Below are 15,926 nucleotides of genomic sequence, written 5' to 3'. Positions count from 1 at the left end.
CCGGGTCGGGTTTGGGTCGGGTTTTCGGGTCGGGTCCAATATTGACAGGTCTAAAGCTTCAGATATATAAATATAAAATAAAATGTAAATGCTAAATATATAAAATAAATATTTTTATGTGCTCTGCATATAAATCGCCCTTTAAAAAAAAGACCAAGAAGGCCGCGACCAAATGACCTAGCGAAGCTTCAGATATATCGGAATCAGCGGGCTCAATCTCCGGTGGTAGAAAAGCAATGAGCCTGGCACTCATACAAGGCTACTCTTCAGCGGAAGAAGAGCAAGAGGAGAGGTTATCCTCTTCTTCTCGCTCCGCCAACGATGATGATGAAGATGATGACCTCCAAGCCTTCCGGCGGACTCCCTCCGCCAGTGAAAGGGACTCTTCTTTTAATCTCTCTACACCCTTCTCAAATTCATCGCTTCCCTCCGCCTTTGCTGCCTTCGCGGAGGTCCATTTTTCTGTCGCTTGTGCTATTTCGTGTTTTTTACTTGATTTTGGCGTGCATTGTTGATTGTCTTCTTATTAGGTCGTTGGGCCGCCGGAGTTTCTGAACAACGGCGTGGTGGAGGGAGATAAACAAGATGTAGAGAGGAATGGAGGCCGGAGGGGAAAGGGCTCGGGGAAGAAAGAGAAGAAGGAGCTTCCTCCTGGTAGGCTTCCTTGGCAAATTGTTTTTATTTTTACACATGGATTTGTAAGCAATTTATGTTCGAGATGTTGATTTAACTGCATCCTTCTTCCAACAAAATTTTTCTTGAAGGATTTGTTTCCGTCTACCATGTATTTTAGTTTATTACTCGATCAGGTATTCCTGCTAGATCAATTTGCAGTACAAGTTGACATTCTGTAATGAAAAAGATGGAGCTTTTTTTGCATCGAAGTATTGATAGGATTAGCTAATCCAGGCTCATCCAGCCAATTCGATTTTTATTTATAGCCGTAGTTGATTCAGACTTTGGCATTTCTCAAGTCCAAACTGGATTAATTAAATCCAGGTTTTCATATTCATCAGGATTAAACTGAGTTATAGCGTAGTGAGGCTTATGTTCTGCTAGTTATCTTTCTACTCTGTCAGATTATCACAATAGTCAGTAATAGACTTTCTTGGATTAATCGATATTTCTGAGGAAATAAGAGGCGACATTTGTGGCTTACTAAAGAGTCTTGTTTGAGGGAAAAGTAAATCGTGGGTTAAATCCAAGTAAAGGAGATTGGATGTAATATAAATAATGTTGTACATTTCAACTTTAGGGGAGCAGCAATAAACTATTGAAGTTTGGATAAATGAAGCATAGTCACTGATTTGGATATGGGATTGAATTGAAGAAATGTTGCATTGCTCAATAAAATCATTACGTATTATTTTAGTTTAATCATGCCAACTAGACCTAGTCCAAATTGAAAATCAGGTTTAAGTTAGAAATGTAATATGAAAACTCTGAATGTCAATGCTGAATTTTTTATAGGGGAGCAAAGGATTCGTAAGAGATTGACCCAATTTGTCCTAACCTAACAGCTGAACCCAACAAAATTACTTAATATATGATTTGGTTTTGTGATGCAAATATGAAAGCCTTTATTCATTGGAAATGCAAATCATATGTATTGATATTGTGTTCCTTCTCTCTAAGGCTTAGTTTATGTTTTCTAACTTTTTTTGTTAAATCATGCATATGATGATGTTTTGTCGTAAGAACGGGATTGGTTATCGTTAAAATTATTCTCACTACAAGAAAACATTCTTTTTCCAATGTAAAAATGTGCCAAAGTGTGCAAAATACATTGGAAATTCAAGTTTATGGTGATTTTCATTCGTTGATAAAAACTCTATTGAATAAGCTATATATTGAACGAAAAGTCTGTTGAAAAAATTTCCAGCAAAATATACGACATAAACAACCTTGAGAAATAACGACTAAAAATGACATCAAAATAGCCGGAATAGTCGCGTGCTTGACACTGAGTTGGCCCGTGACTATAAAATCCTCCCGCACACCTCAATGATGTTGCTTGTTGATCATTATTACAATTAACCACCAATGACCTCTTTGTCAGGCAATTATATTTAAAAATTTCCTTCTAAACATGTCATCTTAGAATGCAACAAATCTCACGTGCATAAAATACTAAATGTTGCCTCCTGCATGCATTTGGCACCACACCCTTCTTACAACACCTAGTATCTTGGGATCCTCTCAACAATGCAAATTTTCCACTACTTAAGCTTGCTAAAAAACTATAAACACTCTTCTTAGCTTGAAACACTTCTTTGGATTCCCTATCCTCTACCATTTCTTCGACTCGAAAGATCCCTTCAACTCCCATAGCTTCTAAAGATTGATGTGATCGCCTCTTGTTTCGTTCCATTTCTTACACTTTTTCCAAAGAGCTTCTGATTTAGTGCATTCTGAGAACTAGCCTCAAGTGGACATAGTCATTCTCATCAAATCACTATAGACTTCGTGTTAATTTCTATTTTGTTATTTTTTGAAATTTTTAATTTTTTTCTGGCATCTGCTTGTTCGCCACTTCTAAGTTCTCAATTACCTAGGTCTAATATTTCACTTACATATTTTTGAACTATTGAGAAATTTGGTTGTTTGGTGCTACTCTGCTGATTAGATAAAATAAATCCAGTCTTCAAATATTGATGGAGAAGTTTGGTGATTTCTATCTTTACACCCTCCACTTCATCTTAAATATTTATCTTCTTTTGCTTAATTGTTTTATTTCTTGGGTGAATGAGTTGATGGTGGCATATGGCATTTAGGCTAACTATTAGTGACTCATAAGGCTCCCAGACAAATGCATATAAATTATTATGAAGAACAAAATACTTAATGTTCAAAATATACCTTCATAGAGTGTAAACTTTTCAAACAATTTCTTTTGTGGCATCAACTTCAAATATTTAAACCTCCTCCACATCTTCCAAAGGCTGGAGGCTAGACTAGCCACTTTCCATGACGTTTAAGATGAATGAAGAATCATTTTTGACTGAGTTCTGGTAGTACCTTCATGATTGAGTAAGATCCCCTTAAATGGTAGTGATTCCATTTGACATGATTGCAAGATTGCCCGTGAAACTTTTTGAAAGAATTCAATAGTGGTTGGCATAAGATAATATTGTCAATTGAGGGTGCATAAATCACATGTAAGATAAAAGAATTCAATTTGGTTGTTTGTGCTACTCTGCTGATTAGGCAAAATAAATCCAATCTTCACATATGGATGGAGAAGTTTGGTGATTTCTACCTTTACACCCTCCACTTCATCTAAAATATTTTTCTTCTTTTGCTTAATTGTTTTATTTCTTGGGCAAATGGGTTGATGGTGGCATGTGGCATTTAGGCTTACTATGAGTGACTCATAAAGCACCCAGACAAATGCATATAAATTGTTATGAATAACAAAATATTTAATGTTCGAAATATACCTTCATAGAGTGTAAACTTTTCAAACAATTTCTTTTGTGGGCATCAACTTCAAATATTTAAACCTCCTCCACATCTTTCAAAGGTTGGAGGCTAGACTAGCCACTTTCTATGACGTTTAAGATGAATGATGAATCATTTTTGATTGAGTTATGGTAGTACCTTTATGATTGAGTAAGATCCCCTTAAATGTTAGTAATTCCATTTGACATGATTGCAAGATTGCCCGTGAAACTTTTTGAAAGAATTCAATAGTGGTTGACATAAGATAATATTGTCAATTGAGTGTGCATAAATCACATGCAATTTTGATCCCTCTTGATCACTTTAGTTTAAGGGTGATAAGGTCCTATAGAGTACTTCTCTTTGTAGGACCCATTAGCATGTCGAAAATTCTTGATGTTGAACTCCATCCTCTCAACAAGCTAGGATCAAGATGTCAATAAAATATTTTTTGTTGCAGCCTCCATGGTACATCTGATGTACTCAGGATCGTCGTCACCGTGAGAACGAGACCTGCAGGGAAAAGAAAACAAGAAAACAAAGGACACAAGCCAATGGAACAGTGAATCGCGCTGAAGGGTTGTAACTTCAGGCGAACTTCTATTGAAGCAGATAACAGAAATTCTGTATAGAAAATGAACAACATCCTTTTTTTCACTCCACTAAGAGTATGTGTAATTTTCTGGTATTGCTAATAATACTGAAAGAAAAATACTAAAGTGGGTCTAACAACCAAAAAGGTAAAATAGTACTGTAGTGGTAAAATGAGGTAACGGCGAGAGTGGAACTCATCTGGTCCTTTAACGACCTTAGGCCATGTGGTGTGGTGATGCACTGCATCAGTCCTCCCCGGCATCGAAAGAGCTCGACTCCGACGAGCTTAGCATGATCAGAGCATCATCAGGAGGATGATATTGCCATAAATCAGAAACGTTGAAGGTAGGTGATGTCGTGTAGCCCGGTGGCAACTCCACAGTGTAGGCATTATCGTTGATCTTTGCAATGATGGGGACAGGACCAATTTTGCGGCGGCTCAGCTTAGAATGAGTGCCCGGTGGAAAACGTTCCCGACGAAGGCGTACCATGACGAGGTCGCCAACATTAAACACAGACTGGCGACGGTGGATGTCGGCGGAGGCCTTGTATTTGAGGTTAGATTTAGTCAGCTGCCGGTGGACATCCTCAAGCATTTGGGAGTATTGGTCTGTGAATCTCGTAGCAGCGCCAGACTTGCATTTGGGAAGCACGGCTACATCCAATGCAAGATTGGGAATCTTAGTATAAACGATGCTAAAATGGAGTCTTACCAGTGGATCGATTCACCATTGAATTGTAAGCAAACTCGGCTGTTGTGAGGACTTCCTCCCATTGCTTCCGGTACTCTTGTACGAGGCAGCGGAGCATGCTACCCACTGTTCGATTAACCACTTCCGTCTGACCATCGGATTGGGGATGGTAGGCCGAGCTAAGGCGGAGATCGGTGCCCAAACGTTTCCACAGTTCGCGCCAAAAATGGCTAATGAACTTGACGTCGCGGTCGGAGGTAAGGCTCCGTGGAATGCCGTGAAGACGCACGATTTGGTGAAAAAACAGATGGGAAATGTGAAGAGCATTGGAGGTCTTCTTGCAAGAAAGGAAGTGAGCCATTTTTGAAAAACAATCGACGACAACCATTATCGAATCGTTACCTTTCTTCGTGCAGGGGAGACCGAGGACAAAGTCTAAGCTGAGGTCTTCCCATATGGAATCAGGGACGGGTAGGGGCGTATAAAGGCCTGTGTTTTGTGCACCTCCCTTATAATTTTGACAGACGGGGCAGCGATCAACAAAGCGAAAAACATCACGGCGTAATCTCGGCCAGTAGAATCAGCTCTTCAATTGAGCTAAGGACTTGTCACGACCCGTGCGTGCCGCTAGAGCTCCACAATGAGCTTCACGAATAAGATGATGTCGCCAAGAAGACGCAGGAATACAAAGGAGATTATGATAAAAAAGGAAACCATGACGAATGCAATAACCTGATACGATGTTTCCTTGTTGATAATTTGCCCAGATAGTTCCAAAATCAGCATCATCCGCATACAGTTGTTGAATACACGTGAGACCTGTGAACTCCGTCTGAAGTTGAGCAAGCAGTACACGTTTCCGGCTGAGGGCGTCGGCCACCGTGTTCAGCTTCCCGGCTTGGTGTTTGAGTAAGAAGGAAAACATTTGAAGAAAAGAGATCCAACGAGCGTGCATTCGATTCACAGTCTTTTGGCTATTTATGAATTGGAGTGCTCGATTGTTTGTGCGGATCACGAATTCTTGATGTAACAAATAATGCTCCCATTCCTTAAGGGTCCGTATTACAGAGTATAATTCCTGCTCATATGCGGACATCGTTGCCTGGATGGACAGAGTTTCTCACTGAAATAGGCTACGGGATGCCCTTCTTGTGACAACACCGCACCAACGCCCACACTGGAGGCGTCTGTTTCCACCGTGAACAACTTGTCGAAGCAGGGGATGGCGAGAACGGGTGCTGAAGTCAGCGCTTTCTTTATAGCTTCAAAACTGCATTATTGCGGATCGCCCCAATGAAACACTTTGGACTTTAAACAATCGGTGATCGGACTCATAATGATGCTAAAGCCCCTGATGAATTTTCGATAAAAATTAGCCAGCCCGTGGAAACTCCGGATTTCGAAGAAGGAGCTTGGGATTGGCCAGTTTAAGATAGCTTCGACTTTACTGGGATTCATCTGAACACCCTCTTTGGATACAATAAACCCAAGAAAATGTACATGAGAAGTGGCAAATTCACACTTTGGAAGATTGAGAAATAATTTATGGGTTCGGAGTATGACATAAATTTGTCGAAGATGCTCAATGTGGTTGTCCAGTGAGTTACTATACACAAGAATGTCGTTGAAGTAAGAGATACAAAACTGTCCCCATACAGTTTTAAGAATGTCTTGCATCATTCTCATGAAAGTCGAAGGTGCGTTACATAGCCCGAAGGGCATGACGCGCCATTCGTAGAGGCCTACCGAAGTCTTGAAGGCCGTCTTCCACTCATCGCCTGGCCGGATACGAATCTGATGATATCCTCTACATAAGTCGAGCTTGGAGAACACGGAGGCGCCTATCAGCTTATCAATGAGTTCGTCGATTCTCGATACGGGAAAACGGTATTTAACCGTTATCTTGTTAATAGCTCTACTGTCCACACATAGGCGCCATTCCTTATTTTTCTTAGGAACAAGTAGTGCGGGCACCGCACAAGGGCTGATGCTGGCTTGAATGAGTTGTTTACTCAATAGGTCTTCAATGATGCTTTGCATAATCTTTTGTTCTGTGGGATTGAGCCTGTAATGCGGTAAGTTGGGTAAGGAGGCACCGGGTTGCAAATCAATTTGGTGCTGAATGACTTGCAGCGGTGGCAGATTGGAAGGTAATTCAGGAGGGCAAACATCCCTGAATTCTTCCAAGAGTGTTGCGATAACATCGGGAATATCTGTAGTAAGGGGTGTTGAGGAATAAATTACCACAAGAGCCCATAAGATAGACGAATTCTGCCAAGATAGAAGTAAATTCGGTCCCGTTACTATCTGCATTGCCGCTGCAGTTGAGCTGTTGGCAGCCTGTGGATTATTCACACGGGGTCCCGGTAGTAGCCTGAGCCTCTTGCCTTTCCATTCTAGCGAGTATACGTTGGCACGACCATCATACATGACACCAGCATCGAACTGCCACGGTCGGCCGAGTATCAAGTGGCAGACGTCCATATCTAATACGTCGCAGAGTACCTCGCAGACATATTGCCGACCAATAGAAAATGTGACTTGGAACATATCTGTCACGGAAATGTCGATTCCTTTCTTTACCCAACTGATCTTATACGGTTGTGGGTTCTTTGTAGTTTTAAGCTGGAGAGCCTGAACGACCGAGCGGGAGATAACATTCTCCGTGCAACCGCTGTCGATGAGAAGGTCGCAGACCTTACCTTTGATGGTGCATCGTGTCTTAAAGATAGCATTTCGTTGAGAGTATTAGCTTGATGGGGAGCTATTAACAGCTTCTCTAAGATACACACTAAAGGCTCGCCATTGTCCCCTTCAAGGTCTTCAAACTCTGCTTCATCGTCTTCATTCTGACAAGTCCGCTCGTCCCCCTCTTCCGTATCTATTAACTGGAGTTGCTGGCGTTGGGGGCATTCATTGGATTTATGGCCGGGTTGAAAACAGCGGAAACATTTGAGTGTAGCCTGTTTTGCATATGGGTTGCCCTGAGTGGACGCCTTAGCCTTCGGAGCATTCTTATTTTCAGAGCTGGGGACTACAGGCTTTGGTAGAGAAGGGGAATTGCTACTTGACGCGTTGGTTGCTGTGGAAGCTCCTCTATTTTGATCAGTAGCCTGATGACTGCTGCGGGCATTCACGAATCGGGGAGCACGGAGTTGTTGCATTTCTACTTTCAATGCAAAATTGATCGCCTGAGAGAGCGACCAGATGGAATTTAATTCCAGTTTCTCCTGTATACTATGTTTGAGACGTCCTATATACCGGGCTACCAGTTGATTCATAGTCTCATTGAGATTGTTTCTAGCACTGAGTCGATGAGACTCCTAGGTATATTCGTTGACGGTTCGATTGCCCTATAAGCAATGCTGGTACTTCATGTAGAGAATATGCTCGTAGTCGGTGGGTAGAAACTGGGCACGCAGGAGTTGCTTCATTCGGACCCAACTGCGCACGGGTCCTTTCCCTTCTCGCTGCCGGATCATTAAGAGCTGAGCCCACCACGCGCTAACCCCGCTCCGCAATCGACAGGCAACATACTTGACCTGCTTGGAGGGCTCTATTTCCATATACTCAAAGAAGTTCTCCACGGCTTTCTCCCAGTCAAGATAGTCCTCTATGTGTAGATGCCCGTCAAAGAAGGGAATATCAATTTTTACCTTGAATTTAGAGTGTCCTCGATAGTGTGATTGATGTCGTCGGGGCCTTTGATCCTCAGCAATTTGGCTCAATCCATCCTCTTCAACGTCACTCTACCGGATCCATTTCTCTAGCTAATTGCGATTCATCCTCTGATTCGGACGAATTGGGAAGTGGCTGGGGAATTCGGCGTCCATTCCGCTCAAGGCCCATGCCACGACGCCCCCCGATAACCATCGTCGGTTCCAGCCCTCGTCGCAGTTGCTGGGGTGTGTTCCTTGCATGGCTGAGATTGAACTTGCGACACAATTCGATGGATAGGCGCTGCACATCTGCCGACAATGTATTCAATTGTCGCACGATGTTGGCCTGGCTTGTCCATAATGCTTCTAGGCTTCGAGCTTCGTCGGCAGCCTGCTCCTTCCCTTTGTCCGTCATCCCGCCGGAGTTGGCTCTGATACCAAGCTGATGTACTCAAGATCGTCGTCACCGTGAGAACGAGACTTGCAGGGAAAAGAAAACAAGAAAACAAAGGACACAAGCCAATGGAACAGTGAATCGCGCTGAAGGGTTTTAACTTTAGGCGTACTTCTACTGAAGCAGATAACAGAAATTCTGTATAGAAAATGAACAATGTCCTTTTTTTCACTCCACTAAGAGTATATGTAATTTTCTAGTATTGCTAATAATACTGAAAGAAAAATACTAAAGTGGGTCTAACTACCAAAAAGGTAAAATAGTACTGTAGTGGTAAAATGAGATAACGGCGGGAGTGGAACTCATCTGGTCCTTTAACAGCCTTAGGCCATGTGGTGTGGTGATGCATTGCATCAACATCTCTCTTTAGAGAACCCCACCAAGGGCCCATCAACATGTCAAAAATTTCTTAGGCTGAACTCTATTCTTTCAACATTTTATAGAACGTAATGTTAATTGAACTACCAATGTCAGCGAGAATCTTGCGTACCTTATAGTGATCTTTGATAGTTTGAACCACCATATCATTATTTTAGATGCTTTAGATTTATTAGATATTGTCATCTGAGAAGCAAATAAGAAGAGAAGTTTATCTCATAATAGTAGACTCAATGAAGCATCTTAGAAGGAATGATTGGTGAGAAGCTATGTTGCACTGATGCACCTATTTATGAAGGCGTGCTGTATCCGATACACTGATACATGGATACACCTCCGATACGACACCGATACGTGTTGGAAAATACTATTTAATTTCAAAAGGACAAGCGTATCCGATATGCGTGTCCATTGAAAAACAAAAAAAATCCGAAAAAAAACCCGTTGTATTTACTTCCGCAGCTGCGAGCGAGGTTCTATCATTTCCGAGATGGATTTGAGTCTCTTGATGATATGAGAATATTAGAAATTGCTAATCTTTCTTTTGATGAGCTTGAATTAGAAGCTATGATATTTATTGAAGATGATATAGAAGTTCAAAGACAAACCACTAAAGAAGCTAATCATATCATTCCTATGGAATAGTTGAAACTTCATGTGCTAGACAATTTATGTTTATGCTTTTGTTGTTGTACTAGACATTTAATGCTTACTTTTATTTTGATATTATAAGCTAGAAGACTACAAATGATGTTTCTTTCATTTTTTTGTAATTTCAAATATTATGCTTTGGTTGTGATGAGGACATCGGAGATCAACGGCTACGATCTTGAGCTATTTATTTATATGTTTTTGTACTAGTTTATTTCATATTGTTGTTTTTCCCTTTATACCCTTATGGGTGGTCATGTAGTGTTGTAGCCCGAAGGGCATTTCAGTCTTTGTTATTTTTCTTCTCATGAGGCCTATTTATAGGCTAGCTTTCTTGTATTGAGATGATGACGATTGAATGAAAATTTTTGCTCTTGTGTTCTCTTTGTGAGTTCCCTCTTGAAGATCTCTTAGTGAGTTCGTTTCTCCTAGATCTCTGTGTGAGTTCTAGGGAAAGCCCAAGGTGAGGGCAAAAGCAATCCCCGCCAGTCATTGGAAGCATCCTCGACTCGTGGTTTATTTTATCTTATTGTTTTCTTCTCCAAAAGATCCCATCATCCACCACGTTACTCATTAGCTTCCTCCACCACAACCCAAGCTCCATCAAGAAATCCCCAAACCCGATGGCAAGCCCCTCTTCCTCCTTTGGCCGCCGGCCACCACCTTGCTCCAAGCCATGATGAAGATGTCAATCATCATAATGGCTCCTTAATTGTGGCCTAGCAATAAATAAAGGAGTTACCGATTTTTGAATTTCAAATTTGAAATTCAAACTTTCCATATTTGCAAAATTCCTAAAAAAGGAAAGTTTTCGAATTGATCCTATCCAAATTTCATGACATGTGGAATTATTAATTTTTCATCCTAGGTGGCATCGACTCAATTGGAAAGTACTTACTCCCTCCCTATTCCCCTCTCCTCCACCTCACCATGCCGTCGTCATATTAGTATTGGAATTTCTCGTTGAAACTACTCATGTATGCAAAGTAAGACTTAGTTGATTATTTAATGATCTCAACCTCTCGCATGTGTTTAGACCTAAGCTATTTTATCACCTTAATGTTATCTTATCGTTTACATCAATAGAGGATTTTGCTTAACATTGCTCTCTAAAATTTATAAGTGCAAACTTCCTTAAGCAACTCATCTTTCGCATGGATTGTTTCACATCAGGTTGCTTTCTTAATTTTTATGTATGATTTATAAATTATAATGCCGTATCCGCGTCGTACCCGTATCCTGTATTTTTAAGAATTGATTTGTCCCGTATCCGCATCGTGTCGTATCTGTGTCACTGTATCCGTATCGGTGCAACATAGGTGAGAAGAAAAAAGAGAGGCTTACCTCATAGTAGTTGACCCAATAAAGACTTTGATTGATGGGTTGCATTGGTGCCAACATGATCTAAAAAATGGAGTAGTTGAGAGGTGGATGATGGATGCCTTCTTGCTGATGATGAGGAAAGGTGAGACTGCCATGATGGACAATGTGATGTAAGTGATTAAAGTGAAAATTAGTTTGATCCGCCTCTTCTCATATAGATGAGAGTGGGTGGTTGGATATCTTCATTTCTTGATATGGCTTAAGGAGGATTGTGAGGCTACGTGCTTAGAACATCACTTAGTTTCTTTAGCATTAATGTAATTGTTTACTTTATGCTGCAATTTAGTAATTCTTAAGGGTTTTGTGAGACAAAAAAACCTCGAACAAGCTTTTATGGAACCCGTGTATTATAGTGACTTTGGTCATGGATGAGTTGAAGTTATTGACCTTGTGAACAATCTTGTTGAGAAGTGCAACATACTCATAAAGAAACTCCCAATCTTCCAAGAGTGTCTTGGAGATCTCAAGTGGATGGCAAGAGGTAAAGTATTGCGAAAAGAGGAAGACTGACTCTTCAACTGAAGAGATGCTAGAAGCCGACATCTTGGAGTACCATATTTTTATTGAGTCATTGAAGGTGATGAAAAATATCTTGTAGTTAGGCGTGTTAGACACGTCACGGGATGAGATTGCATCCTTAAATCTATCTAGGTGCATTACATGATCATTAACACCCTTACAGATGTCAAACATAAGAACCTTAAATTTCGACAATATTGGCTCTACCAATACTTTTGGGATGAGATTAAAGGTGTGCAAAAATCCTTGCGGTGATTCCACTACCACAATAACATTCTTGGGAGGTGAGACGGCTATTTCTGCGAGTTGGTAATATGATGGGCTGACCATAGTCAATTGAGCATCATTGTGCATTTACATGGCTAGATGGGTGAAATCGAAAGAATCATGGACGGTGGGATTAGAGTTTCTCCAATTTGGCATGCACATTGGTAATTGCCATTAGTTTTTGGTGAGGAGGTTGTTCCTGGCGTCAGTGTTATTAGTAATGACTCGTCTGCCTTTAAGTCAACCGCTTACACAAATGATGTCAAAAGTCTGAAATTGTGTGTGTTGTCTACTTTATCAAGCAGCAATAGATAACCAAATTGTTTAGGGGTTCAAAGAAATAAGAGGAAATAGTTCTGTTTGGGATATTGGGGAGTGACTTGATTAAAAAGTAAGTGCAGAGAGGAACAAACCCAACCATCTAAATACTCGAGATTTTAGGGTTATTTAGCAAAGATGTCTACGTCCATTATAAGTTTTTCTCATGCCAATTTTCTATTTAGCAAAATGAAGTGTCATAATGGATCTCAATTGGAGATTCAGAAGAAAGAAAACCACTACTATAATGATCAGAGAATGCAGAGAAAGAAATTGGAAGAGATTGGGCCTAAAGTCTTCTTGAATGCTTTTGGTGTAGAGATCTCTAATTGGTGGAAGAAGAGCCTTGTGAATTTGTCATTGAGAAGGAGCTCGTCTTAATTTGGTGAACTAGCTTACATAGGATAAATCTTTTTAAAATTAGGAGTCGAACTAGTTTGAGTATGGATGTTAGGTGTGAAGGATGGAGCTCTACATGTCATTGTGCATCTGCAACGTGGCTTGGGGTGGATTATATGTTGAGATTGAATATGCTCGGGGATGTTTGATGGAATCATTACCTGTAAAGGGATATCATTGGTGGTTTGAGAAGTGTTCGTTGCTATCACGAAGGATAATTTTGATGAGTTTTGTGCATATAAGCTAAAATGGATTCTAGGATTACTAACTTTTGTTAGTAATGGGAATAACTAGTTTTCTGCCCACATCAAAATCAAATATGAATTTGTAGAACTTGGGCTTCGTTTGTGACAGCTTTTTTATTGCTTCTTAAAGCAGCTTTCTAGTAAAAAAATTTAATTTTTATATTAGAAAGTTGCTTTTAGAAGCAGTAAAAAAGCCGTCCCAAACGAAGCCTTGGTCATTCTCGCCGCATGTTATGAACTGCATTGTATTTATTGTGAGAAATGAATTAGTTGTGTTTTTATTCCAGGTGCAGTTCTGGAGTCCAAACCTCAGCTGGTTGGTATTCGAGATCGAGTTAGAACTGACATAGAAGCAAGCTCCCCAGCTCTAACTACTGGCAACACAAACGGTGAAGGCAAGAGAGTAATCTCTGCTTCAAATCCTGATGCAAAGGATGCTGCGGATCTCCTCAGGTTAGTACATGGTCTTTTGTTGTTTGCTTCACATATATACATCTTTGGTTTTCTAGCCGTTAGAAGTTTAATTTACGCCAATTTCTTTTGTTCTTTAAAGTTTTTTAAGTAATTAGATCTCGCTTTCAGAAGCGTTCTTTGCTTAATTAGAAGTGATTATTTGGTTGACATAGGTTTCGTTTGGGACGGGTTTCTTACTGCATTTTAAAGCAGCTTAAGAAGCAGTAAAAAAGATGTCCCAAACGAAGCCGGAATGGATTTCTGATTTTGAAAACTCACCTTCAGAAAAAGTTAGAATATTTTCCATTTTCTTTTCTTAATTTTTAAATTTTAAAGCCCAAAAGTCTCATGGGGTAAGTGCTGCTGTGCATATAGGAATTGAGTTCTAACTTTGAGAGCTATAATATGGTACCTAGTTTTGCTCTTTCTTTTTGCTCTTTTAATAACAATAGAATTATCGTAAATTAATCAGATGATAACTTAGCTTTTTTTTTAAATAATGATAAAATACTGAATAATTGTTGTGAGGTTTGTTTGCTCAAATAAATACAAAAATTGAGTTCATAAAAACAAGTTCTTGTAAAACAACTGAAGATCACTGAAACTCACTTCAATGTGATTTATTTTTTAAAATTGAGATCTAAACACTGAAACACACAGTGATATAAACTACTTCTTAAAAGAAATGTGCTTATTTGATGGTTTGATTGCATTCCTTAGAATGTGCTTACAATGTGGGATCCCAAAAACTTATTCGCACACTCGAGGTATAGTGTGCCCGGTTTGCGGTGATCGCCCTCTTTCGGATCCTTTAAACGAATCCGAGAAGAAGAAGGGCTCGACCATTAAAGATAAAGAGAAGAGCAAGAGAATGAAAGGTCAATCAAGTCATGCCACATGGAAGAGCGAGACCGAAATGCAACTGCGACAACAATTTGATTAGAAGTCACAAAAAATTATAGCTTGTATGAAATTATTGTATGTGATGTGGTTGACATAGTCTGCCAAGTAGTTTTGTTCCAAGACTTCTATGTTAAATATTTCGGTTTTGTTTGGGACAGTTTTTTACTATTTTTTTAAAGTAGTTTTTTAATACAAAAGATTATAGAAAACAACAAAAAAGTAGTGGTCAAAGGTTAACCAAAAACTACGGCTTTGTTTGGGACGGCTTTTTTTCCGCATATTTTTAGTAAAAAATTAAAATTTTGGTACCAAAAAATTGTTTTAAGAAGCAATAAGAAAGCTGTCCTAAACGAAGCCTAAGGCTTCGTTTGGGACGGCTTTTTTAATGCTTTCTAAAACGGAGTTTTAGTACAAATTTTTTTATTTTTGAACTAAAATTCCATTTTAGAAAGCAATAAAAAAACCGTCCCAAACGAAGCCTAAGTGTTAGTATGTTATCGGTTTATGCTTTGTTTGAAAGAAAGTCTTGTTGTTTAATCTTGGTTTCTTTTGATGACTGAAGTATATTTCAGTATATCAGCATATTGCACCTCTATTAAAATCAAATTCCTATAAACAAAAAAAAAATTCGATGAGAGAATTTGGATAAATATCAAGGAAAAAATGAATAATTTTATACATAACTCCTAATTTTTTAATAATTTATAAATTCAATAATATCCTATTTTCATTCATCAATATTCTATTTCAAAATTAAAATTTATAACAATACTCTTAACTTACCAAATGGGCTCCCCTAATATCTTGTTTTATTTAAAATGGGCTAAAAGATTGATAAAATTTGTATAATATGATAATTAATCAGCAATGATGGCATGCTGTAGAGTTAATAAGAAATTATATGAAACAATGCCGATCAATATGGTTGCATTTGGGATAGTTTTTTTATTGTTATCTAAAATATTTTTTTAGTACAAAAAATATTATGTTAAAAAACTGTTTTAAAAAGAAGTGAAAAAATATTTTTTAGTACAAAAAATATTATGTTACAAAACTGTTTTAAAAAGAAGTGAAAAAAAAAAACTCTTCCAAAATGAAGCTTATATTTGAATGCTAAATATTCATTTATTATGCTTTCATATATATACATTCATAAATGATTTATCAATTATTTATTATGTATTTTATACATAGCCAATCATTTGTAATATTCCAAGCACGGTTAAGATTTTCATCTAGCAAAGTAATGTAAATGTAAAAAAATTTATGCATCATATGGCTTATTTTAAAAACACTTGAATTATAAAATAATTAATATGATAAATTATTTTATGTAATATTAAATAAATAAATAAATATAACATATTATAATTAAAGTTTTGTTTGGGATAACTTTTTTATTGTTTATTAAAGCAGTTTTTTAGTATATATATTTTAATTTTTATAAAAAAAAAAATTTAAGAAGTAAAAAAAAAAGTCTCAAACAAAGCCTAAGTGTTAAGGAAGAAACCTCTATTAAGGTTGTTTTCATACTTTAAAGAAATAATAGTCCCAGGTTTGAAATAGTCTT

The 15,926-nt window shown here is 38.6% G+C and overlaps 1 protein-coding gene across 1 annotated transcript; it reads left to right on the top strand.

The window, feature by feature from the left end:
- The first annotated feature begins 135 nt into the window (after positions 1 to 135).
- Positions 136 to 14,534, top strand: LOC110103899. Its single transcript, XM_020832775.2, has 4 exons — positions 136 to 452; positions 531 to 654; positions 13,288 to 13,453; positions 14,174 to 14,534. The coding sequence occupies exons 1-4, from the start codon at positions 237 to 239 to the stop codon at positions 14,394 to 14,396; spliced, it is 729 nt and encodes a 242-aa protein (XP_020688434.1). The 5' UTR covers positions 136 to 236; the 3' UTR covers positions 14,397 to 14,534.
- Positions 14,535 to 15,926: the final 1,392 nt, after the last annotated feature.

Source organism: Dendrobium catenatum, unplaced genomic scaffold, assembly GCF_001605985.2.
Source record: "Dendrobium catenatum unplaced genomic scaffold, ASM160598v2 fragScaff_scaffold_121, whole genome shotgun sequence".
NCBI lineage: Eukaryota > Viridiplantae > Streptophyta > Magnoliopsida > Asparagales > Orchidaceae > Dendrobium > Dendrobium catenatum.
This window is presented reverse-complemented; position numbering and strand designations above follow the sequence as displayed.

Coding starts and splice junctions, on each gene's coding strand:
- LOC110103899 (XM_020832775.2), top strand. CDS start 237: ATGAGCCTGGCACTCATACAAGGCTACTCTTCAGCGGAAGAAGAGCAA. Junction 655..13,287: donor GAAGAAGGAGCTTCCTCCTG/GTAGGCTTCCTT, acceptor TTTTTATTCCAG/GTGCAGTTCTGGAGTCCAAA. Junction 13,454..14,173: donor GATGCTGCGGATCTCCTCAG/GTTAGTACATGG, acceptor TGCATTCCTTAG/AATGTGCTTACAATGTGGGA.